Genomic DNA, 26,840 nt, shown 5'->3' on the forward strand with positions numbered 1-26,840 from the left:
CCACTTGTGAATACACTTATACTCACCTTTTATTCTTATTTTTAATTATTTTTTCTTACTTATTTTTCTTGCAATTTAGGTAAATAATAATTCTTTTAAATTCCATAAGAATTAAAATTTCAAATTGATTTAACGCTCATGGGCATTAGTGGGTGAAATTTTCAAATTTTTTTTCTAAATTGTTGTGTTATACGTGAAAATCAAATAATTTCAGAGGGCGAAGTTGGGGTTTGTTTCTTTCAACGGATGAAATTGAAATAAGAAAATCTAATCCAACGAATGATTCATAAGTAATGAAATCTAACTTTATCATAATTTGAACTTTTAGGTTGAAGGGTTCATTAAAAGAAATTTAAGATAGCACGTCCAAAAGATATAGCCACATATAGAGCCTGAAAGATATAACCCCTCGTTAGGAGAGATTCTTTCATAAAGCCCCAACGATTCTTTGGAGTTCTAAAATGGGCTATATCCACCACTCTCTTATCTGTCCCAAATTAGGTATATCATCTCCTCGTTGTTGCATAGCAGCGATTGCATGTCAGAATCTCCTTCAAATTCTACTTCAGTAGCTTGCAACTCCTCTACAAACATGACGGCCCTTCTTGCAGCAATCAACTAGCTCACAACGGTGAAACCACGTCCACATGCCCACCTGAGAAAGCTGCCATGAAATCCCCTCTGTTGTCCCTTACAGTCACCCCAAAGCCACCATATTTTGCCCTCTCCTCCCAAGCTCCATAGAAGTTCCATAGACTCAACCCATGGCTGGTTTCTTTGAAGTTTGCTTTGTTCTAGGCCGCCGTTGTTTCTGTGTGGAGTCCCAAAGTCAAAATTCAGATAACCAAATCTTTGTATGTACTTGAATTTTCATTGGTGGTAAGTGAGAGCCAGTCCATAAACCCAAATTCTAAAATTGTCACCTTTATATGTTTCTTTACAATCTTTATGATCAGAGAATTCGTCTTTGACATGTGACGTATTTTACTTTTCAATATGATCATTGAATTTTTTTATTTTTTTTAATTTTTTTACTATCAACTTGATCATCTATGAATTATTGAAACCAAATATGTCAATTTCACATCTTGGGACCAAATAATATGTAAATTTAATTTTAAATGGACAATCAGGAAAGAGAAAGTTCGGAACATAGATGTAAAGAGATGACTTGGAAAAATGTGTTCCAGGACATTCGAAACAATTAGACCTCCGACATGTTACCTCAGTAATGCCACTTTAGTTGCAACATGAGAAAATGTTTTAAGTGGAAATCTTATCGCCATTGTTTTCTTCTTTCTACACTGTTTTTGGTCTCTCTTGAGTTTTGGTGTGGTCCCATAAAATCAGACGTGTTGTGGACTCAAATTCTATGATTGGTGTGGTGACTGGTCAATTCTTTCGGATATGTCAAATTTCCAGACATATGAAAACCCTTCCAAAAGGTAATGCTGACCTACTGCCTATACTCGCAAGGGCAACGGGAAGAGAAAGATTTAGATGAATCGGTTATACAGTCGCGGTGATATTTTGGTTTAATAACCCTTTTGAAATAAGAAGCAAGTGGTAGATTATCTATGTGGTTAGTATAGAATCCCATTAGTAATCTTTATTAATTAATAAAATCCTCTGTTTTTTTTGTTTTTTTGGACAAACAAAAAGTGAGTTACATTATTAGTTCTTAGAGGATAGAGAAATCGATAAAGATCTAACCTGCATCAGAATGTATGAGCATCATTGCTTTCCGCCATTACGCTAAAGCGTCATCTGTGTAATGCACACTCTATTTGAGTTAGGGTCCCTGCCTCTCCCCCTTAGTGAAAAAGAAAAAACAAATAGATTTCAGCATTGAGAAATGCAGAAATCACTCCCATAGTACAATCAAATTTCAGTGTTACTGAGGTTAATCAGGTAGGCTCTGGGAACAATTGCTCCAGAAAAGAAATCTCGCAATTCCTGTTGAAATAAATAACAAAAATAAAAGGAAAGAAAAACCCTTATATAACCAAAAAAAAAAAAAAAAAAAAAAAAAAAAAAAACCTTTGGAACACATAATCAAACATGTAGCTGTATATCTATTTCCTTCAATCTGTCGTTCTTATTTTCAGGAGATGGAATTTCTCCACTTCCTAGGTGTCTTTCTAGTCTGCTGATCTGCAGCCGTTGTGTGCTCCGGCCCGATGTTCTGGTTTTCTAAATTTGTGTTCTTTGTGAGTTGTTTGCTTAGTTTCTTCCACCCACTGCTCCATGCCGATGTCTGTTTATTCTTTGACATCTTATCAAACTGTCTCTGCAAATTCTCCATGTCATGCTGGAGCTCTAGGTGCTTGGCTTTCACACTCTCCAGTTCGAATTTAACCGTGTTAATGTCTTTTTTGGCGGCAGCCCATCCTTCTTGGAACGACTGCGGGGTCCCTTCGAGTAGTGTTTTTCGATTCGAAACCATTGGCTGATACTGAGAGTCTACAGCTTCTTTGAGGGAGCTTGTGGCTAATGCATTGCTTATTTTAACTTGTTCACAGAAAAGGACCTGCACTACCACTCTCAATGGGAGTCTTTCGTTTTGGGCAGCATGCATGCAGGCATCAACTGATAGCTTTTGGCAATCCATCACCCGGCAAAGCCTCTTCCTTTCGTGCTCAGAAAGTGTTGGATGGGCCTGTTAAATTGATAAAGAGATGAGAACTCTTAATCTAAAGCAATTCAGCAACAAAAATGGCGTAACGATTAATGAGAGAAACAAAAGCAATTTCTCAACGATTGTTCATCAAGTCTATAAACCAGAGGCAAATGACATTGTTGAGTTGTGCTTTCAAGTCATCATCACACAAATCGACTTGCAGCACTTGCTATAGATATCAATGCATCACATATAAGCATTTTGTTCACTTCCGAAAATGTAGAACTACTAGTAAATTAGCAATACATGGCTCAAATATTCAAATTAGTAATGTCTCCCATTTATCGAAGCTAAAACAAGCACACATCCATGTTAATTAAAAAGGTTCACTCATAGATTAAAATTTGCCTGCACTATATAATGTGATTGATACATTTCTCTACGTTGCAAACTTTACATCTATGTTTTTCCCCTTCAATGTGTATTCAAAACATGCATGAAAAGGCAATTTTTTGTAAGATCATGAACAGGCAAAATAGAAGGAGCAATTCCAGGACAGTAATTTCGGGAGAAGGATGTACCTTAAGATAGGAATCAACTGCTCTATAAAGTCCATCATCGCAGATCCTTGCAGACTCGGGCAAAGCTTCTGCCAGTACCTGAAACTTTGTTAGGGAGAGGCTTCTATCTCTGGACACCTCTGTAAGATAACTATCAACAAGCCTAGCTACCCTCATCTTAGCATTTGGACCAGTAGACCTTTGAAGGTCATCATAGTGCTTCCCAGGGAAAGATTGTTGGCTTGGACTTGAAATTTCCGTCTGTTCTTGAACCAGAAAGTGCTCCAGAAGCCTTTGAACAAGATCCACGTCGTACATAGTTTCACATTTATTGTAAGAAGGAATAAGAAGATCCGCCAAAGTAGCCTGTTCGAACTGCATTCCCACCCGTTTTTCCAACTCAGTAACCAAAGCAGGTGCTACTTTCAGCATGTTTGCCATTCTCAAAAGCTGAAGAAGGAAGCTGCACGAGACACTATCCTTCTGTGGTGGGATTATGCTGATAAGGCTCTCAATGATCATCCGTTGATCTTTGGCCTGAACCCTTGAAGACTCATCTTTATTTCCTGCCAGAATCATATGAAGTCCACCTTTCCAACTACCGCTACTATTACTTGTACTATTGCTGCTGTTGCTTCCTTCATCAGCTGTACCTGTGCCTTCGTTGATCAAACCTGGAAGCCACTTAGATGCGTAATGCATCATTGCAGCTCCAATCAGTTCAAATCTCATCCCCTTTACCTTAATTGCGGTAATAACTCTGACAAAATGATCGATCGTTAGAATCGAAACATCTTCAAACCACCAATCAGGAGGGACCTGCTGGCTTCTACTTGGACTTGAGTCCTTCATGTCACCCCAGTTTGGGCTAGCAACTTTTGTTGGCTTTCCAGTGTATGCCCATCTTATCCCTTTTGGATTGGCACAAGCTTTCCAAGCAATAGACTCGCTGCATCTTCGGACAATTTGAAGATTTTCAGCCCACGGTGACAGCTTCTCACAGCTTTTCAACACCACAATGGAGTCTCTCCATGAGGATAAAACCACATAGCTAAGAAAAGCCTCAGTTTTGAAGATAAGGTTGCCTTCTTCCAAGTCCTCTGTCATTTCAAGGTACTCTGCAGCACATCTCAAGCCTGAAATATTTGCTGCTGTTAGATCCACAGCAATTCCATAGCAGAATTTCGCAGCTAGCTCGAAGGCCTGTGGTCCACCAGGAAGATCATCCAAACACATCTTACTCAGGTCCGGGTTGCGTAATTCATATATGACTCTGTTGATCTTTCCACTCCTTGAAAGCAGGGGATACTTGGACAACACAAACATAAAATTTCATTCTCTTAAAGTTTACTTGTAACAAAAATATTAGACTAGTAAGATTTCGGATTAAGGGTTCGAACGAAGTTTAGTTTTATACCTTGTGCAAGTGAAAATTTACATCCCCAACTTGAACTAGCAGGTCGCTTGGGATATCACTTGCTACATACCTATTAATTCAAACAAACCCACCAAATATTTTAATCAACTTTGCTAATTGATATCCACAACAAAGCATGCATACTGGACAATTAAAATCTCATTTAATCAGACTTCAATTAATTAATATAATAATTTGATAGTTCATAGTACATACCAAGAGTTGCCTTTGAGCTCAAAGCCATCAGTCTTAACATTGTGCTTGGATGAACAGAGAACTCCATTCTTGTAATCTCTCCCTCCAACCGACTCAGTCTCAGAATCCCACATGATTTTGGAGAAATCCCAGAAAATTCAAGCTGGAATTTTCTCGGGAAAGTGGCAACAAATAGCAGTGAAAGTGAGAGCAGTAGAAAGCAGAGAGATAGCGCAGTGAAAACTGAGATATGGGAGGAGGGAGACTAAAAAGGGAAGAGTAGAGTGGTCTCACTCACATGGGGTGCTTGGAATTATCTTCAATTGTCGGATTCTTAAGAGGTTTCCAAGAGTTGTTACAGGCTGTGGAGTAATGGGCATGGTAAGTACTGTTTTGGATCACTCGCAGCCTCCTTTCTTTGCTTCTCTCTGATTGTTTAGTTGTTTCTCTTCTCCCAAATGCACATTCCACAGAGAATTTCAGAGATTCAGTTTCTTAACTTAGATTATTCACTCTCTGTTGTTCTCTCATTTTATTTTGGGCAATTACAAAGAATGATGACTTTTGACATTTAGTTGCAGAAATAGTCATTGTTTAATAACGACCTCATACAGACCATATATTGACGGCACAATGATGATATAACAACCCCACAACAATGACATAATAACAATGGATCATTTATGGTGGACCTAACATTTTCTTGTACGATCTGTTAACATAACATGAAAACGACACGAAAATAATTGATTTCGGGTCAACATGATAACTAATCGGGTCGTTATCAGATCATCCGTTAAGGACCCATTAATAACGGGTTTACACGTGAGTAACAGGTGGGTAATCTATTTCTACCTGTTAAAAAAAAAATTATTTTGATAATTTTTAAGTTAAATATGTACTATTTGTATTATCTTCTATATAAGTTAATTTTTTTTATTCATATTATTAGAGTTTCTTATTATATTACTGCGATAAATTTTACTTGACATATTGTCCAAAAATCAAATCAACTAGTATAGTATTAGTATAGGTAAAAAGGCAAAATTTCAATTTTAGAGTCAACAACCTAACAAAGTTTTTTTTTTTTTTTTTTTTTCTCGTCAAACTATAGAGTTGTAAGATTAGGGAGCCAACGGAGTTTGAACCCACACCGGATGTAAGGGCCACACTTCTCTCCACCACTGTGGTAGACGACCACTTGCACCTACCAAAGTTTTTTATTTTGTCTTATACAATCATACTCATAAAATGTTGTATACTCTTAAAAATTAGATTAAAACATTATAAAACACATTAAAAAAATAAAAAATATCAAAGTAAAAACAGATTAAAAAATTATAATAATTAATTTACAAGTGCGAAAAATGTGAAAAAATATGCAAAAGCTTGTGATCACATCCTCTACGCTTTGAGTATGAGCAAATCGTATTTTTAAACCCTAAAAGTCCTCTTGAATATTATTTTTAGGGGAGTTCAAAATAAATAAAAATTCATAATCAAAATAAATAAAAATTCATAATAATTAATGTACAAATGTGAAAAATGTGAAAGAATATATAAACGCTCATGATTACATACGATCATGATTACATCCTCCATGCCTAAACGATGGTTACATTATTCCTTAGATTTGTAAAACTCACCAAACCCTCATGAATAGTATTTTTTATTTGAGTGCAAAATTGAAATGTTCATAATAATTAATGTAGAAATGTGAAAAAATGTAAAAAAAAAAAAAATTTACAAGAGAGAGTTGAGAACCTTTGTGGATCATCTTTGCATTTGCAAAGGCTATTCACCCAAAGTGAGGGTTTTCATTTCTTTGCTATCTTTTGCTCCTTTGGATCTTTTGGCTTCTTAGATTTGGATGGTGCTATAGGAATGAAACCTCTAAGTCTTCACACCAAGGAGAGATGTGACGAAGGGATGAGTGACCAAGGTAGAGGGATATGCTAGTTTTCCTTTCCTATAGTGGCCGACCTCTTAGAGAGAAGAGAAAGAGTTATGTTTCTCTTATTTCTTCATATAAAAGCCCTAAATTAGGGTGATGAGGTTATAATGTTCTTTATATAGTCTCTCAATCAAGTGACTCAAAGAATACTCTAACTTATTGTCTCTTTTTGTATAGCCAGCCTCTCAGGGTTATTGGACTTTTGAGCCTTCTGATTTTTAAGTTGTCATACAACTTAAGTTACTGTGTTTGACAGTTTGAAGTCCATTGGGTCTTGAAGCCCAATAGTAACTTAAGATATAAAACAAACTTAATCATTTGATTAATTAACATATTAATTAATCCTACACATAAACAATTAAACCATTTAATTTTCCTTACTCAACTCCGTTGTATTCTTCAATCTTTACCGAACATGGAGTACAATCCATTAGGTTCCAGTTAGCGAGGTAATGGACGATTAGAACTCTTACTAATCGCTTGTGATATTTTGACACGCCCCAACCCCAATATCCCCAAATACCAAGATGGGCACATGTTGGTCGACACCCGAGGGTGACGAAACCATTTTAGCATGCATGCAAGTTATAAAGGAAGGATGAACGTAAATAAATTAAGTAAATTTAAATATAATGAAAATGTGTGGATGTGGGAACGTGTTCAAAGCATACAATTAATCTAGAATATTGAGAAAGGAATATTATAAAAGATATGAACAAAGGAATGGGTCCCATACTGAGAGAGCTCGAAGACACTGATGCGGTTATGTCTTGATGTCAGGATTGTATGCCTCGATTCTAAGCCCTGAAGGGGGCGCAAAACAAAATGTGAATGGACCAAAGTTTATAATAATAATAATAATAATAAGAAACCTCATTTTTCTTTCTAAACATAATAACCCCTTGTTTTGAAAACACATAAATAATACTACATAGTAGGTACATATATATAACATTACATACTAGGTTTTTCTAAAAACTCTACATGCTATAAAAATGTTAGTATGTTAATCATCTCTAAAAGTGGTAGTGAAGCGCCTGAAGGCAAAACCAACGAGTCTCGGAAATCAACACGACGATGTACTCAACTAGGGGTATCATAGTCGCCCAAAAGTATAACCATCACCCTAAGGTGAAGCTGTATGACCCTGGGTTACGCCAGTGAAGAAATATGGTAGGTCCTATCACTCGAAGGTGAAGCTGTACGACTCTGGGTTACGCCAAAGAAGAAAATATAACATAACACACCAACACTAGCCGTGGCTAGTGAAGCTATCTGACACTGGTTTCACCAGTGAAGCTGGGAGTATGTCATAAATATCTCTCTACTCATCAACTGCATCCTATGGCCATAGACAAATACATACTCATGTTGTGTGTATGTGTTGTATGATTACCCACTAATTAAGCACATAAAACATAAATTATATTCTTTCCAAATCAAACCTCAAAGCTTAAAAGCTCAAACATCATAAATCATATTCGTAAATCCTTAATATCTTATAGGCATAAAAGCAATAGTTCATAAACCTTTCATAAAATGTAAGTTCGATAAATCATAAATAATGCATGAAATGTAAAATCATGAAATCATGTTTTTCATGAATGCAAGCCTAGTATCAAATAAAAATCATGCAACATTAGAAGGGGTCCATTCACAAATACTTTGTCGTCGAAGAGTCGTTCGAACTAGGGTGGACGGGATCTCCACTAACAAACGCACCTAAGCACATAAAGGGACCAATTAGTAAAACTCTACTAAAATGATTGAATTTAGGAAAACGTAGGGAGACTTTGAAATCAGGGCGTCAAATTACCCTAAGAGGGTGATAGGAGCATATTTAGGCGACTTAGCTAGCTTATTCTTGTGCATTTGTGTTATTATTTCTTAGTTAATGTAGTATTTCAACTCATTTTCGTGTGTTTGTAGGTCCAAAGGGTCAAAGTACCAAGAAAGTGCATTTTGGTGCATTTTGGAGTAGTTTTGGGCACTAAATGGATAGCTTGTATATGGGCCAACATGGATGGACGAATTTGGAGTTCAAAAGGCTAGAAATCTGATAAGAAGATGAAAAAATTAAACTCAAGACAAAGTGGATAAGGAATTAGCTCAAAAGAGGAAACATTATCCAAAACCTTATCCAACATTATCCAAAACCTTATCTTATCTTATCCTAACCTAATCTTGTTCCACCTTAATCCTAGCTGCAAGTGGACATAAAAACATGATTTCTAAAAGCCTTATCTAACCCTAAAAGGGTGTTGCACCCTTCCCCCTTTTATCTCTTCTAGAAAACCCAAAATCAGCCACAAAACACCTAGTTTCTAGAAGGCCCAATTTTGGACGAATTTCCTAAACCTTTTTCCTTTTGGATTCTGATTTATAGGGCCTCATTCCTTGTGGATTTAGGTTACACAAATCCTTTTATGAAACTAATTGGGCCAAACCCTCTCCTAAGTGGATTTAACTCACTTGTGCCGAACCCTAGGGCCCTAATCCAATAAATCTGCTAAGTGTAACCCTAATCTAATTAACCCTAGGACTATATAAACATATTTTCAGCCACAAATTCGGATGAACCCCTTATGCCATTCAGAAAATCATTGCTGCAAACCCTAGCCTCCATTCTCCATCATCCATTCAATCCCCACACCTCCATACACAACCTGCCGCACTCTACCACCATAATCAGCCATCCTTCATCATCCCAAGCAAGAATACATCGTTCATAATCCCCAAAACCACCACCCACATCTTGTGCCGCAGCAAGGAAGAAGGAGGAGAGCCCTAGACGTGCATGCCATTCGACTTGGAGTTGCTGGAACGTTTTAGGTGTAATCTTTCTTATGTGTTTTCAATGTTTAATTTCAAGAATCTTTGCTTTGCGAGTGTGAGGAACTAATCCCCTTTTGGCTAGGGGGCATTTCGAAACCATGACTATATTTGCATTATGATTTGATTACTTCCAATTGTGAATTCAATTTACTTATCTATTTGAATTAAAACTTGTTTATGTATATGGATTGAGAATGCACACTTAATTTGCATGCATAAATCTTATGCTAGGATATAAGGAAACTTCACCTAATCGTTGTGAACTTATATTCATGAGTAGTAAAGGTTGTTAGTCACAATCATGTTAAGTAAATTCTTGGCATAAGTATCATGCGCTTTCATAGTTATGAACACCTCGTCAACACTTATGATTTTCATAGAACTTAATGATCTTTGATTGTTTTTCTATTATGCGCTTTCATGTAGAGAACTTTTGAGGAATAATTTGATTGCAATGCGCTAATTCCATTCAATTCAATGACCTAAGGAAAATCTGAGAGTTAATTTAAGCCTACCTAATTAACTTGGGGTGTTGAGGTTCATGATTCACTGAAAAAGCAACTGGAGATTGTTTTGTATGCAAGTATGTCATGTGTGGAGAAAGACCTCCTAGCTAGCCCATCATCCATCTAATTTCATCAAATTCGTGAATTCTGCCTAGTTTAAAGTCTTGTTTTTGTTTACTTTATTTTCGTTCAAAACCAAATCCACCTTTATTTTAGAGTGTCTAACTAGTTAGAATCTGTTTTAGATTGTGTTTTCAAGTGTTTTGAGTCAAGTTAGAACCAAATTTCGTCCAAATTTGTGTTTAGAGTCAAATCTGCCCAGTTTGTGTTTTTAGGCAGTTTTGAGTGTTTTTAGCTTATTTTGAGTCTTGTGAACTTGTTTTGAGTCTTTTAAGTCGAGTTAAGTGTTTTAAAGTTTAGTTTTATCTATTTGAGTCAGTTTAAAGTGTTTAGCAATCCCTCCTAATCTCCGGTTTAAGAACGATCCCTCCTTACTTATATACTACAATTGTAAAAAAAGGGTTAATTTGTGTGTTAAGTTAATTTTCGCATTTGAGGGGGCTCAGGAAAAATTCGTAAAAAGTCAACAAAAAAGTCAACAGTTGACCCAAAAAGTCCACCGAGATGTTGAGCCTGTCAATTATGTTAAAACTTCAGAATTTCACTAAACAAACACTAAAAACGGATTCTGGGCGTCGAAATTAGTTTAGGAGGGTTTTTGGAAAAATTTCGTAAAAGTCAACACAAGGAATATTTTGGATCCAATTAGAAAACGGGTCGAGTCCGGTTTATGGGTCGTTGGGTCAAGTTCCAGGGTTGGGTCCTGGTCATATTTGGTTTAGATCTAGGTTCAGGATAGTTAGGTCGGGTCAACCTGGTTTCAGGCCTTGGGTCTTCCGGATTCTAGGGCTCCGTCCATTCTCAAATCTCAACTAAAACTAGTAATCCAATATACCAAATTGAAGCCCAAGGAACAATGAAGATTATTATACCTATCACGCGGCCAGCCATGACTGGAGTTGGCCGAAAAATGGCCTGCAACTCGCGGCATCCCTCGCTTGAAACTGGGTTCGTCACTCTCGCAATTTGTGTGCAAATTTGTTGTTCAACATACATAACCTAGGATAGAATTAAACCACAAGGATGAAAATGAAGGGATTTTAAGTATCCTGAGACTTACCCTAATCAGGAGGACGAGAAATCTTGCCGGAGCTCCCCTCCACATCGTAGCTCGGTGGTCCATGCGTCTTCATTCAAGTTTCGAGGATGCAGGAGAGGGTTGGGGAATGGTGGTTGGTGACATGATTTCCTGTCATGAAAAATGGTGATGGTGGTGTGGTTTTTTCGTTTTACAGAGAAGGGAGAGAGTCCGGGAGTGAAGACAGAAATAAAGAGCTAAGAGAGGGAAAGAAGAGTCACAAGAAAGGGAGAGAGAAGGCCCACAAATGATGGTGGTTTGTGGTGCTCACTAGAGATGATGGCGAGTAGGTGGTCTAATGTGCGTGTGGGTGTGCTCGGGGGGAGAGAGAATGACAAATGAAAATGAGAAAGTTGAGGGAAGAGATGAGAAAGAAGCGAGAGCTTTTGGGGGAAGAAGGAACACGGGGCAAGAGAGAGTGAGAGTTTGAGTGGGTTGTAAGCCCCACATGGCACACAAAACAAGCCCATAAAAGACAACATGAAAATATCTCCTGGCTTAAATTATCAATTTACCCCCGACATTCCGAAAATTCATAAAATTCAGAACCGATCGTTACATATCCAATACGATTCTCTTGTCTATATGATTACTATGAATGTAGATTAGAATGTACTTCCTAAATCGTATTCTTGTGCTTTGACCAGAGACCCTTGAATTATATCATGGAGTATTCTGCTTCAACAGTTTGAATATTAGAGATCCCTTATTGTACATGTGCATGCCTTTGTGAATAAATTAGTGATCCCAACAATGCGCGGAGCAAACCGTGAGGTTATGATGCATTGTCAAATTATCAAGGATGTATCCGTAGGACAATGTGGTCTCAAGTCAAATGACTACTTTGTATTTTCTCAACTAGTGATTTCTCATATGACATGAGTATGAAAACTCCCGATTGATCATGTCCAGTGAACTCACTATCTATTAAGCACATACATACTTGCCTTGGTGTCTTTCACCAATGACTTGAGATTAGTCAATCTTTGAAGAGAAGACAATGATATGTAGTGGTCTTATAGGGTTGTCAATTCCCAAATGACAATCTTGATCAGGAACATTTAGGATATGTGTATAAAAGAGAAAGGTGTCATGAATCTAACTTCTTTAGATTACATTCTCTTTATTACCTATGTTTGACCCTTTGTAGGCGTATAACATTTAATGAGATGGCTTTAAACAATGATCTTCGCCTTTAGATTAAACTAAATTAGTTTAAAATGTGAAATGTCTATTAAGTGTCGTCATTAGCTTTTAAGGCACATTTCCAATACCACGTGAAAAAAATAACTAAGTTGTAGTTGGAGTTGATATCCATGTAGCATGGTGCACCATCTATGATGCACTCCGCGGTATAGAAGGTCCAGATTCAAGTTTCTCGGATCAACGGTTCGAGGTGGTTATATTATGGTTTTTTTTTTTTTTTAATTGATGAAAAATTCTTCTTACTTACGTTTTTTTAGTCAATTGACTTTCAATCTCAATCTTTGTGTTGGTAATTTGCGACGCAACGACACAGGTAATTTGTGGTTACGTGGCTTCCGACTCTACATTGCAGTTATTGTTTCATGTTGTGCTTATCGGCTTGATTTTTTTAATGCCTTTTGCTTTGAGTATTATATTATCCTTCAGTGCCACTTAATAAGAAGCAATTGAACAAACAAGCAGAGATTAGTACACCAAGCCAGTAGAAAACAAACTACCAACAATGTATCAAAGCAGCCTAATAGGACATTCCATTCTCGCAAAATAGAGTCAATATATAGGAGCGCAATGGTTGATTTTCAGGGAGCTCAACCGATGTCTAATACTGAAAATAATTGAGTTGAGAACCACCACAATCCTTGCGGTTGTTATGCTCCCTCTAAATAAAATACACAGTAGCGTCAACACACAACTTCCGCACTATAGATGAAAAAGATTTTCTGTTCCAAAAACCAGCAGAGCACACATTAAAAAGAGGTCAAGTGAGCCTTAACCATGGTACACCGCACCTTAAAATCACTGAAGAGCAAATAGCTTGAGTAAAAAGGCACTCAAAGAAGAGGTGACAACGGGACTCCATCACACTAGAGTAGAGGATGCATGGCGGCACAAGCTATATTCTATTCAAAGTAGAAAGCTTGCATTTAACATCCAGTGTAGATTATGACTGAAGCTGCCTCATGAATTATTAGTTGAAGCTGCCCTCATAGCGGTCCGTCTTATCAACCTCCTCCCTACCTTTTTGCTTAATTGGAAATTTAGATATCTATAATACATGCAATAATCACAAAGATGATTTGGTTATACCGATACACAAAAAGGCTGAGATTGTTTCGTGAAGAGAGAGAATCCACCTTGGATTCTAACGATTATGTAAAGCACTGAGAGTGTGAGAATTGGAATACATGAAATAAATATGCTCTGCTAGATTTGCAGAGGCAAAAAATTCTCTCCATTGCTATCCCTCTCAAATTTCTATTCTTCAATTATTCATTTAAAACCAGATTTTCTAGCTTATAATAACATGGCCTCAGAGCCAAGTTCGATCATTTAAATCCGAGCGTAAAACTGTGAATCTCTTGAGCTGAATCGAAGCTCACTCGAAGCTCGGTGAAGATCGCCAGAGCTCCGTTATCATCTGAAACATTTCAACCCATTCAGACCAAAGATGTCTGGATCTGGACGCTCAGAAGTGAAAACTCCAATTTTCTCTAGTGAGAACTACGAGTTCTGGAGAATCAAAATGGTGACAATTTTCAAATCACATGGGTTGAGGAATCTGGTTGAAAAGAGAGTTATAACTCTCGATTCGAAGAAGAAAAAAAAGATTGAAGGATCATCAGAGGATGAGATCAATGAAGAAAGCGTCGTTGAGTTGATGAAAGATGCGAAGGCTCTGGGAATTATACAAAATGCAGATTTTGATCAAATTTTTCCCACAAATTGCCAACACTGAAACAACAAAGATGGCATGGGATATATTGTACGAAGAGTACCATGGTGGCAATCAGGTTAGATCAATAAAACTTCAAACTCAAGCATAAGTTTGAATATGATAGAACGCGTGATGATGAGTCTTTATTTGGGTATCTTACAAGATTAAATGAGTTGATTAATCAAGTGAGAACATTTGGAGAAATTCTCCCTAATGAAAGGCTTGTTCAAAAGGTTTTGATTAGTCGTAGTAAACCATATGATCCTATATGTCTGGTTATTGAAAATACAAAATGTTTGGAGACTGTAGAATTACAGGAGGTTGTTGCAATCTTAAAGAGTCAAGAACAATGGTTTGATTTGCACATTGTTGATACAACTGAGAAAGCTTTTGCCTCACTCTCTATGAATCCAAAAGAGCAGAACAAAAGTGGTTATCATTCTGGTTCATCCAGATTTCAGAAAAATTGGAATTCCAAGGGTAAGAAATGGGAATCAAAATCAAAGTTTCAACAGAGATCTCATGTGAATACTTACGATAATGTGAATTCACCTCAATCAATGAGCCAAGAGGGTACAAAACCTTAGTGCAAGGTGTGTTCTAAGTATCATTTCGGTGAGTGTAGGCACAAAGGAAACCTAAATGCTTCAATTGTGATAAGTTTGGTCATTGGGCTAGAGAATGTACTACATGAAAGGTAGTGCAAAAGGCAAATAGTGCAAGTCAGATGGAAGTGTCTGGAAATTTGTTCTATGCTAATAATGCAATTACTGACACAAAAGTAAATAAAGAATGGTATATTAACAATGGTTCCAGCAACCATATGACAAGGAATGTGGAGCTGCTTGTTGATGTGATAACCAATGTTGCAGGCAAAGTTCAAATGCCAACTGGAGATCATGTAAATGTTGCTGGAATGGGATCTTTAGTTATTGAAACAAATAGAGGTAGAAAGTATGCTAGAGAATTAATGTATCTCCCTGGTTCAAAAGAAAATTTGCTTATTCTTGGTCAAATGGATGAACATGGATACTTCTTGTTATTTGGTGGAGGGGTGTGCAGTGTGATTAATGCTCCATCATTAGATTGCTTGGTCAATAAAGTGAAGAAGAAAATGAACAGATGTTATCCACTGACTCTTCTACTTGAGAATCAAAGTGCAATGAAAGCTAGTGTCACTCACTCTTAAGAAATTTGGCACATGAGACTTGGACACCTACATTTTGGTGGCCTCAAGTAATTGAGAGACAAAGACATGGTTCATGGCTTACCTCAACTTGAAGATCATAGTGGTTTTGTGAAGGTTGTCAATATAGGAAACAACACAGAGAAGAGTTTTCAAGCAATCAAGTGCAGAGATCTAATGCTCCACCTGAACTCATCTATGTTGATCTAGGGAAAATGATTCAATTGCTGAAAAATAAGTACTTCATGCTCTTAATAGATGATCTTACCAGAATGACTTGGGTATGTTTTTTAGATACAAATCTAAAGCATTCGGTTGTTTTAGAAAATTCAAAGCTATGACATAATTGTAGAGTGGTTTCAAGATTAGATGCTTGAGAAATGATAAAGGGGGAGAGTTCAAATCATCTGAATTTGATCTGTTTTATGAAAAAGAAGGGATTTAAAGACAGTTCAATCTAGCATCCACTCTATAGCAAAATGGAGTAGTGGAGAGGAATAATAGAACAGTCATTGAGATGGCAAAATCCATGTTACATGATAAGGGAATGCTATATCATTTCTGGGCTGAAGTAATTCATACATCATGGTATATACTGAATAGATGTCCCACAAAGGCTCTGAATAACATTACACATTTTGAAGCATATTCTGGAAGAAAACCAAGTATTGCTTACTTAAGAATATTTGGCGCATTATGTTATGTGCATGTTCCAAGTGAACACAGACATAAACTTGAGCCTAAGCGTTTCAAAGGAGTATTTGTGGGATATGCAACCTGTGAAAAGGGGTATAGAGTGTTTGATCCAATATCCAAGAAACTTGTCTTGTCTAGAGACATTGTTTTTTATGAAGAAGTTGCTTAGAATTGGAAAGAGAATTCAAATCAGTCTCCTCTCACTGCTGGAAGATTTATTTTTGACAGTTCTAATATTGAAAGCAATGAGAATATGATGTTATCTCCTGTATCACCTACATCACCTTCACTTGGAAGAAATCTGAGTGTTGAAGACTTTGGAATTCAGACTAATCTGTTCTCTTCAGAGGAATCTACAAGCAAATTAAGTCAGGATGAGAAGAATACTCAGGCATTTGATCATATACCATTGAAATAAAGGAAACTAGATGAGGCATTGGCTCGGTGCAACCTGTGTATCTTAGATCTAGAAAAATATGAAGATTCTATTTGGTTAAAGGCAATGAAGGATGAATTGTTTATGATTAAGAAAAATGGTACCTGGAAGCTAGTGGATAGGCCAACTGCAAAACCTGTTATAGGGGTCAAATGGGTCTACAAAACCAAGCTAAACCTTGATGGATCAGTTTTGAACAATAAAGCAAGGTTGGTTGCATATGCACAAAAGCTTGGATTAGATTAAGGTCTACAAAACCAAGCTAAACCTTGATGGATCAGTTCTGAACAATAAAGCAAGGTTGGTTGCATATGCAAAAAAAAGTCTGGATTAGATTATAATGAAACCTATGATCCAGTTGCTAGGTTGGATACTATCAAGACTCTAATAGCATTGGCTGTACAAAAGAGCTGGAAATTGTACCAATTAGATGTAAAGTTTGCCTTCTTGAATGCAGTTTTACAAGAAGAAGTCTATGTTGAGCACCCTAAAAGATACAAACTACATAAAGCCCTTTATGGTTTGAAACAGGCACTAAGGTCCTAGTATGGAGAAATAGAGACTTATTTCTCATAATGTGGCTTTGAGAAAAGCTTCAGTGAACCAACATTGTACATAAAGGCAAGGAGAGTAGACATTTTGATTGTCTCTATATATGTGGATGATATAGTATACACTGATAGTTGTAAGTCAATGCTAGAAGAGTTCAAGGAAGACATGAAGAAGAAATATGAAATGACATATTTGAGACTTCTCCATCACTTTCTAGGGATGGGAGTAATTCAAGCTAACTCGAGTATCTTCATTCACCAGAAAAAAATATGCAAGTACCTTGCTGAGCAAGTTTGGACTAAATGAAGGAAAGTCTGTAACAACTCTTCTTGTATCAACTAAGAAGCTAACCAAAGATGATGGAAATGGACCTATGAGTGAAGAAATGTATAAAAGCATTATGGGAAGTCTCCTATACCTCACACGCCACAAGACCTGATATAATGTATGCAGCAAGTCTATTAGCTAGATTTATGCATTGTCCTACTAATAGACATTATGGAATTGGAAAGAAAGTGCTCATGTACATCAAGGGGACTCTAAATTATGATTTGGAATATGTGAAGGGAAGAAAAGCTTGTCTAATTGGTTATTGTGATAGTGATTGGGGTGGATCTTTGGAGGACAGCAAGAGTACATTAGGGTATGCATTCTCATTTAGCAATGGTGTCTTCTCTTGGGCTTTAGTTAAGCAAAGTTGTGTTGCACTATCAACTGCAGACGCTGAATACATAAGTGCATCTGAAGCTACAACTCAGGCAATATGGTTGAGGTTTGTCCTAGAATATTTTGGAGAGTTACAAACTGATGAAACCCCCTTTCACTGTGATAACACATCTACAATTGCCATCACCAAGAACTATGTGTTCCATCAAAAGACTAAGCACATTGAGAGGAGATATCATTTTATCAAAGATGAACTGCAAGAAGGCATTATTGATTTAGTGTATTGTCCTACAAAAGAGCTATTGGCAAACATCTTCACAAAGCCACTCGCAAAGGATCATTTCAATTTTCTCATAAGCTTGCTTCGAGTGAAATCAGCTTTAGACTTAAAGGGGAGTGTTGAATTGTAATTAGGAAATAAGTTGTGTATCAAATGTGTGTATTCACTTGAGTTAAAATACCAAGTGTGCAGCTTAAATGTAGTAAGGCATATAATGCTAGGCGTAATGATCCTAGAAATTAACTAGATCTAAGGCTGAGATTGTTTTGTGAAGAGAGAGATTCCACCTTCGATTTTAATGATTATGTAAAGCACTGAGAGTGTAAGAATTGGAATAGATGAGATGAATATGCTCTTCTAGATTTGCAAAGGCGAGAAACAACCTTCTAAAAAATTCTCTCAATTTTTATCCCTTTCACATTTCTGTTCTTCAATTATTCATTCAAAACCAGATTTTCTAGCTTATAACAAGTGCTGCCTAAAAGTGACCTTCAATAGAGAGGAAGCTTCCACCAGTTCTAGGAGAAATTATAAAATAAGCACTTTGTTTTAGTCACTTGATGTAATTTAATTCTCTCAAAAAATTTAAAAATCACAAAAATATTTCATTTCGTTTCTTTTGAGTTTTGAAAAATCTGAAGTCACAAATTGTACATGACATTTGTATATGTAAATAAGAAATATCTTATGCAAACAACCTGGTGAAACTTTAATTTTCTACATACATGATGTTCATCTAGTCTTATATATAGTCACAAAATATGCGAACAAATAAAAGAAATTCAACTACATAAACATGCATCATTAGAAGTTGATATTGTTGTTTGTTCCATCTTAGTTGCCTTGACCTCATTGAGAACATCTCTAGTCCATTGGGTAAGGTAGGTCTCGTTGTGTCCTATTTTGCCACTCTTGTAGATGGACATGCATCGACGATCATCTTCTCCAAACTCGCATGGGTCCCCAACTGGATCCCGCCATGCACCTTTGTGTCTCATGCCCGACCAGCTAGCGATCCATTGGAACACATATTGTCCTACCCCGGCTAGCTTCAGCCAACCTTTGGGGAAGAACTCCATCACACTACTGTTTCTGTTCATTAGGAACATATTGGTTAACTGCGCACCATGCGGAGATACCAGAACGTCTGTCCTGCTCATTATCTTCACCTGCGTTCACCCAATCATATATATACTTAATTATGTTGATATAAGGAATATTTAAGCATGTTTTAATCAAATTTATGCACATTGCATCATTTTGAGAGCCGGTTAACAATGGTTAACGCTTTCAAACATACTACAATTGGACCTCACTAACCTTTACTATCACATGACATTCTTAATATATTAGTGCAATAATATACGATTATGTTGTTGGAAATTATATACTCTAATTATTATTATAATATTCAATTTTTGTATGAATGAAAAATAAGAGTCATATGTCATGGTTGAATTCAAATTCATAAGTTGTATATATTCATTGGAACTTTAGGCAACAGCCATAACATTTCAAAACGGGTGGCTTGAGTTCTATATAAACACAAGCATCCCACCTGTCTAAGAGGATTAAGAGAAGAGTTTTCTCCAATGTCTTAGTAAAAATTCGAGTCGTGTCTTAAGAGTACGGAATATATGAAGTTCGCCAGAGTCCGAAGATTGAAGTGCTTTGACTTCAGATTATAGATTGTTGAATCCTGGGAGACGGACGCCTACCGAACTACAAGCACAAGAGTAGGGGTGAAATTCGATCTTTAGGACATTGCATTTATGCAAGCCTCAATCTCCATCAGTTTTTCTAACTTTCTCTTTTGTTGTTTATATTAATCTCATACATAATTGATGTTGTGAATTTCTTTATAATTATTATTATTGTAATTCTTGCGTTATTTTCATATTTTCTAATATTGCTCCAAAAATCTAAAGACAAAATTTCTTTATGCAATAATTAGAAAAATATGGATTTAAGAAATAATTATATTGAGAAAGTAGGAAAGAATGATTTGAATATATGTTAGTGAAACTGTTGTTTAATACTTTGAAACGCATGCATATTGCTGTGAAGAATGAAATGGGCAGTTTGTTAAGGGATTGTTTATTTAATGTTTTTTTCCATTTAACATTATTGTTGTTGGTTCAATACTCTAAAAATTAGACATTGTGAATGGCGATCAGTTCTTATGATATGTGATTAGTTTTGCCATTTCCAAATTTCGCCAACCGTTGTGCTTGTTAAATGGTTTCTTAACGATGTTGTTATGGAGTGATTCCTCTAAGAGAATCAAATTGATATGCAGTATTATGAATCCCATTATTTAACATGGAAGATGGTGGCTTCATGATCTAGACAAATCTTGTCTTGATAGGGAAGATGCAAACCACTGCATATGTTTTAACGAAGCCATATCTGGGCTTGATATATCAGGCTGATGCTTGGTTAATTCGTGTTTAAACTTGTCAAACAAAAATGGTGCTTCTAACCAACACAATCAGTTATGATTGGTGAGGTTCGTGGTGGGCTGAAACAGACATGATTTTCTATTTGAATGGATTTATATGTTCAAATAATAAATAGATGCCAAACAATATGTGAAGGTCTCCAAGTTTTCTCAAACGGTACGAACACAAGGATAAGAAAACAAATTGGTGAACCATTCGGTCATTGGTTACGGACAGAGATGGCGTGGTCACTAGTTTGGTTCTTTTCAGACTATAACCATATCGGTTGCAGTGATAGTGCCGTTTGGGATATAGAAAAGCTGGAGATTCTGGTTTCCAAAAAGATACAATGATAACAATTTTCATCATGTGGTTAATTGCTGCAATTATTATGAGATCCGTTTAAAGGTCATGTTCTGTGTATGTCTCCTTTATGAAAAGAAAGACGTTGGTTAAGGCCAAGTGAACGCCAAAGTGGTGTACTAGATTCATACAAGTTCATGAAATGGATCTTTTTCCCAGAAAGGAGATGTGTTATCAAAGTAGAAAATTTTGGTATTGAAATATGTCAAATGCCCTTTGATTTTTCTACCAAAGGGAATGTGATGGTTGTTTGATTCTAATTTGAAATGAACATGAATATTTTATTTATTTATGAAGAAATATCATGAATGTGTAGTTTGAAAAGAGAACTGTGAAAAAACGTGCAGAAAACCACACAAGAAGGTATTGACGTTATTATTTGTACAAGCCTATGCAACTCTTTGCAAAAATGTGTTACTAGTGCTATAGAGAAACAGTTTTAGGCTAGTAATTGGCACTAGACACTACCGTTGCTAGTAATTAGTGTAGTGTTAGAATTGTAAAGGAAGTGAGACTAGTACGAGTACTAGCAAAAGAAGAAGATCAGTTTTATGATAAGTAATTTTACGGTGCCCATGTTAGTCATGGATGAAACCAAAGGAAATTCATTTGAGAGGAATTATACACTCGAAGTGTGGGGGTCTTTGGGAAAAGAAAAGACTAGACACTAATTAGACATGATGATGTTTATTAAGTAAGCATATGAATGTTCATGCATGTTAGTCATAGTAAGGCAAAGAATAAATTAGAAAGAGTAATTTGCATGTAAAAGAGATAATAAGTAATATCTCTTATTATGAATGACTTTTAACGTGTGAAGAGGTTAGAGACCTTCTTTCAATTACCTTAAATGTGGGGGAAGTGTACTTTCTAGTGTTAGCAAATTATTGTGTAAGGCCTACCATATGTTTTGAAGACTTAACATTGGAAAACAACTACTCTCATATCAAAATATAATTTCATAAGATGGATTGTGCACACCATTAAAGATAGTCAACATAAATGGTACCAAATATTAAAGGTTTGACTAAAGAGTAAGTTGATCATCGAGGGGAATGAGGTTAAGGCCAACACAACTAATGAATCAATCTGACGGAAACCTAACTTAGTTGATTGGAGATCCCATGGTTGAAGTTCAATAGGCAAATTGGTTGGGCATGATTCAAAGAAGTTAACACACTATATACCACATTCCTATGATGGAAGAAGTGTGTTGTCTGCAGAAGATTCAGGATGTATATTTATACTTAATGACAATGATATCTTATAAATAAGAGGAATATTGCAGAGTATTCTTAATCAGTAGTCACCTATGTGAGGGTAGAAGTGAGTCGCTTCTATGAGTATGAGATGGCTAAATTCTCTAAAGCTCTCATGAATCTGGGATTTGTTCAGGACCAAAATGAACACAAGCGTATGAACCAGAATATATTAGGATTAGTGATGTGTGTTGCATATTGTCTCTGTTTACTACTACGATGAATAGTTCAAGATTCCATATTCACTACGTCAACAAGTAAATCCAATAAGTATTCACTAGGGTAGGTTCAAGTCCCAAAAACACCTCTCCCGATGCATCTCTTGTCCGCTTGTACTCTCAAATTCTTCCTAATTTTTCATTCATGTGGGGGACTGTTGGAAATTCTATATTATAATTAATATTATAATATTTAATTTTTGTATGAATGAAAAATAAAAATCATGTGTCATAGTTGAATTCAAATTCATGAGTTCTATATGTTCGTTGGAACTTTAGGCAATTGTCATAATGTTCCAAAAAGGGTGGCTTAAGTTCTATATAAACACAAGCATCCCACCTATCTAAGAGGATTAAGAGAAGAGTTTTCTCAAATGTCTTAGTAAAAATTCGAGTCGTGTCTTGAAAGTATGGAATATATGAAGTTTGCCAAAGTCCGAAGATTGAAGTGTTTTGACTTCGGATTATAGATTTTTGAATCCTAGGAGACGGACGCCTACCGAACTACAAGCACAAGAGTAAGGGCGAAATTCTATCTTTAGGACATTGCATTTATACAAGTCTCAATCTCCAAGTTTGTCAGTTTTTCTAACTTTCTCTTTTGTTGTTTATATTAATCTCATACATAATTGATGTTGTGAATTTTTTTAAGATTATTATTATTGTAATTCTTATGTTATTTTCATATTTTCTAATATTGCTCCAACATGTGTGATTCTATTATTGAATCGTAATACAACAATGATGGTAAGTCATTTCATATAAGTCATTTTTGACTCCTCTCGAGATTCCCACTCACAAATTCCTTACATGGTGATGTTAAATGATCGAGCATATATTTAAATTGGTTTCACCAAGCAAAATCCACTTTCTTTACCTCAATATGTTCTCAATGTCGATGTTCTTATTTGTTTACGGAATCTCAAGGTGGATCTAAAACTTCCATTATATATATACTCTGCCACTCAACTTTCATTCATTAATTAATTGCCCCTAGCTGCCACACTGCATATGTTGTTGGAAATTTTGAGTAAAAATTTTATTGTCTCACATTGGTCACTATCAAACGGTTCCCTCACTTTATAACGCTTTGTCCCCTATAGAAAGTGATTGGAGTGATGGACCATGGAAATCAAATTGAGCTCAACCTTAAGGTTAGGCTTTGGGATGTACTAATTAATTGATAATTAATGATGGGTCTTGGGTTCAGGGCTCTAATAATTAAATTCTTTAATTAATTTCGGATTTAATTAATTAATTATTTTTTATATCAACAGACTCATATTTTCAAATGAAGTCTGAAGTGATGAAAGAACGCCAGAGAGCAAAGCACCCCTCTGAGAAGATGTCTCCCAACAGACGCATCGCATTTTCATACATGTTGCAAATAGGCATGAACCTATTATATATACATCAATTTACATGGCATTTAGAACACAGAAAAATAAAATTCTTCTTCTACGATCCCAAACATTCTTACTGAGAGAACCACAAAGAAATTTGCCAGAAGTCAAGTTTTCCAGTGCTAAAATTCTAACTTAAATCATTGAATCCTGGTGAAGCAAACGTCCATAGAACTAAAGCACTTAGTAGAGACGAAAATTTTTGTTTCAAGGACATTGTGGTATGCAAGTCTCGATCTTCAATTTGTCTGTTTAATATTGTTTCATTTTGTTCATATTTTGTTAAATTATTTATTCGCATTTATTATTTATTAGCATATATAAATTTATTATCAATTGTTGATATTTATCCAAAATATATACCAAACGTTTACTACTTATAGTATCTTATCCAACAAAAAAGGGGTCAAATTTGTACAATATAAAATGAGTCGAATTATTAATCATCTGCTATCAACTTTATAGGGTTTTATAATTTTCACTTGTGAGATTCATACTCTTAACCCGCTAATTTAGGTGTGTGATCAAGCCTAACATATGTACATCACATATGGGGTGATGTTGATGTACAGAACTGTTGAGCTCAACCTATTAACTGACTCACTCTGATTTGATAAAGAATTAATGTTGAAGTTCTATACTCTATGATCTATTAGCAATAGAAAGAGTGGTTTCGAAATGAACAACTAGAAGACCTATTGACTTCAACAACTAATTTGCAAATTGTTGATCATATGTTGAGTAATGCTACCACATGGTATACCACAATTTGTACCACCTCTTTTTAATAGAGGTACAACTCATGCACCAATACAAGTAGGTCATATTTTAGAGAGGTAATACAATTGTGGTATACAAAATGTTGTAAGTGGAGCATTTTTAAGTGAGTAAAGGTTTTTGAAAAATTAAGAATGCATGAAATGCGCACCTGGTCACAAAAGGTGAGGTTGTTAGAGTAAGCCACCATCAAGCGACAGCCGTCCACCTTAGCACACTCCCTTTCAAAGATTTCAATCACCGCAGTGTCGTTTTTGAAGGATCTCGGTCCCGTTCTCATGAATAATGTGATTCCAATTGGAGGAATTACATCACGACGTTCATGTTCATGTTGTTGTTGTCCTTGTTCCAAATGATCCAAGCTGAAGCTGCCGCTGCTCACGTTACAGTACAGTCTGGCTTTACACCTCATCAAATCGTAAACCTCCATCCTCTTCTCTCTCGACATCCCGCCCTCGTTATGCCTCATCACCACCGCCTCCTCGAAACAAACCGCCCTCCCTTCCTCCACCTCCTCGAACACCTCCACATGTTGGGCCCCACCGAAAGTAGCCTCCATCAAATTCCCCAGCCACACCCCCATCCTCCCCCTCATCTCCCCCCAGTGGTACAAAACCCACCGCTCTGGGATCTTACACGAGTTTTTTATATGCCACGCCATGAACGGCACCACTGCCGACAGGCCGTGCCAGATGTTGTCGTAGTTGTAGTGGTTGTACGACACGAACGTCAGTCCTTTCATCAGTGTCGCGTTGTGGGGGAGGGCTTCGGGGTACGCAAGGGCGTATGAGTTCCAGGAGCCGTCATGGTTGTCGCGGCCTTTGAGGCAGAGGAGGCGGCCGTGGGAGAATGGCGAGGGGAATCCCTGGTATTGGACCCCTCCTTCTTCATCCTGGTGGTCGTACATGGAACTCATGAACCACGTGTGGCCCTGGAGGGCTGCGGGGCCCGGGTAACGCAGGTCTTTGAGCGGGAGGAATGTGACCGCATGGCGATGTTTGTCGGTCATTTCCGCGGCGCTGCTAATGGTGGTGTTGGTGTCTCTTTGCCATTGGTGCATGGACCATGATGATGACGTGGGATCTTGGGTTTGGAGGGATTGGATGTGGAGAATTATGAAGAGAGTGACGCAAGCTGAGAGGATATAGAAGGAGAGCTTTGGGAAATAGCAAGCGATGGGTGAGAGGGTAGGGCGGTGAGGTTTCAGATGGGGTGGTTTGTAATTAGGGTTGGACTTGGATGGAGACATTTCTTCTACTTCTGGGGTTGCTTTTGTCATGGCCATAACAAGAGGGAAAGAACTTTCAGCTGGATATATATGTAGTTCTGATCTCTCTCTCTCTCTCTCTCTCTCTCTCTCTCTCTCTCTAGTTAGTTTGTGTTGGCGTTTCTTGAGAAGAGAACGCACATATGTTGTGATCTAAAATTGAAAATTGTTAGGTTTTAATAATTCGGGAGATGTTATAAAAGGCAAAAGTTAGAAAGATAACTTTTGCTAGGGATAGGAGCGAAACGGGTGCAAAATATCACACGGTTTAGTTTCGTAACAATAACACAAAAGGATTGCAGGTAAAAAAGAGGAAGCGACGGATACTGCTATTATTGCTTTCACTTCTTTTCTTTGATGTGTATTGTGATCACACACGAAGTGCTCTTATAGAGCCACATCTGTGAATGTTTACAAAATATGAAATGATTGTCCTTTGAAAATCCTCACATATCAACAACAACACAACTATTCTCAAGTCTTCCTCACTATTAGCTAAAGCATGTGGGTATACATACATATATATATATATATATATATATAATGTTTTATTGTTTTCACAGATGCTTTGGATTAATATTATGCCTATCATGTCATGTTTTATTTCATTTTAAAAGTGTTATTATATTGTTGAGATTTATAAATTGTCACGTTCATTTATATTTTACCTACTCATCATGCATGCTTGCACTGGTGTAGTACTCGCCCCGAGCCAAGGCTAGGCTTCACATGTACGCTCACGTCGCACCGCACTCTCACTTTGGATCCATTGTAGGTGTCAATCATGTCCTAGGTTGCATTAGGCAACTAGGACTCGTAAGTGATGCGCCTAGCGCCAATTTTCATGTGATTTTAGTAATAGAGCATATATTATGATTACACCCAATCATGTTTATATTGGAATTTCTCTGCATGAACTCGTGTGTTAGCATAGATTGATGAGCACTTGATTTTCTTATGCCACGGTTGAGATATTATGATTTGTGTATTTCTTGAATTATTGTTGAATTACCTTTGATTTTATATTTATATGTAGTATGATTTTTCAGAAACTATAGTTGTTTTACAGCGAGAGGTTAGTATGTTCAGAA

General features: G+C 36.6%; 2 protein-coding genes, 1 long non-coding RNA gene and 1 pseudogene across 4 annotated transcripts; 1 reads left to right on the top strand and 3 right to left on the bottom strand.

Moving 5' to 3' along the window:
- Positions 1 to 1,886: 1,886 nt before the first annotated feature.
- On the bottom strand, positions 1,887 to 5,362 carry LOC137726767 (root phototropism protein 3). Of its 2 annotated transcripts, none has more exons than XR_015963085.1 (5): positions 4,814 to 5,362; positions 4,598 to 4,667; positions 3,202 to 4,488; positions 2,041 to 2,659; positions 1,887 to 1,956 (listed from the first exon to the last, which is right to left on the bottom strand). XR_015963085.1 is itself a non-coding variant. In XM_068465729.2 (5 exons), the coding sequence occupies exons 2-5, from the start codon at positions 4,924 to 4,926 to the stop codon at positions 2,105 to 2,107; spliced, it is 2,025 nt and encodes a 674-aa protein (XP_068321830.1). In that variant the 5' UTR covers positions 4,927 to 4,955; positions 5,091 to 5,362; the 3' UTR covers positions 1,887 to 2,104. The 2 variants fall into 2 exon arrangements, 1 of the variants encoding a protein (XP_068321830.1); XM_068465729.2 differs by having other exon boundaries at positions 1,887 to 2,659; positions 4,814 to 4,955; positions 5,091 to 5,362.
- A 1,991-nt stretch (positions 5,363 to 7,353) lies between these two features.
- LOC148697131 (uncharacterized) lies at positions 7,354 to 11,605 on the bottom strand. The gene is made up of 3 exons (XR_015962091.1): positions 11,268 to 11,605; positions 8,405 to 8,468; positions 7,354 to 7,550 (listed from the first exon to the last, which is right to left on the bottom strand). It is a non-coding gene; the product is annotated as an uncharacterized LOC148697131 (long non-coding RNA).
- Positions 11,606 to 17,518: 5,913 nt separating this feature from the next.
- Positions 17,519 to 18,151, top strand: LOC137725046 (secreted RxLR effector protein 161 pseudogene; annotated as a pseudogene).
- Positions 18,152 to 18,787: 636 nt separating this feature from the next.
- On the bottom strand, positions 18,788 to 25,866 carry LOC137725047 (uncharacterized). The gene is made up of 2 exons (XM_068463655.2): positions 24,634 to 25,866; positions 18,788 to 19,190 (listed from the first exon to the last, which is right to left on the bottom strand). Exons 1-2 carry the CDS (start codon positions 25,765 to 25,767, stop codon positions 18,804 to 18,806), a joined length of 1,521 nt encoding a protein of 506 aa, XP_068319756.2. The 5' UTR covers positions 25,768 to 25,866; the 3' UTR covers positions 18,788 to 18,803.
- Between the last annotated feature and the right edge of the window lie 974 nt (positions 25,867 to 26,840).

This window comes from Pyrus communis, chromosome 5, assembly GCF_041283825.1.
Source record: "Pyrus communis isolate YQ-2024b chromosome 5, ASM4128382v1, whole genome shotgun sequence".
NCBI lineage: Eukaryota > Viridiplantae > Streptophyta > Magnoliopsida > Rosales > Rosaceae > Pyrus > Pyrus communis.

What these genes read in the sequence shown, in the direction of transcription:
- LOC137726767 (XM_068465729.2), bottom strand. Translation starts at nt 4,926, where the DNA reads ATGTGGGATTCTGAGACTGAGTCGGTTGGAGGGAGAGATTACAAGAAT. An exon ending in GAGCTCAAAGGCAACTCTTG is followed by an intron (nt 4,668 to 4,813) that starts GTATGTACTATG and finishes TTGAATTAATAG; the next exon opens with GTATGTAGCAAGTGATATCC. An exon ending in CAGTTGATTCCTATCTTAAG is followed by an intron (nt 2,660 to 3,201) that starts GTACATCCTTCT and finishes TCAATTTAACAG; the next exon opens with GCCCATCCAACACTTTCTGA.
- LOC137725047 (XM_068463655.2), bottom strand. Translation starts at nt 25,767, where the DNA reads ATGGCCATGACAAAAGCAACCCCAGAAGTAGAAGAAATGTCTCCATCC. An exon ending in ACCTCACCTTTTGTGACCAG is followed by an intron (nt 19,191 to 24,633) that starts GTGCGCATTTCA and finishes GGGTGAACGCAG; the next exon opens with GTGAAGATAATGAGCAGGAC.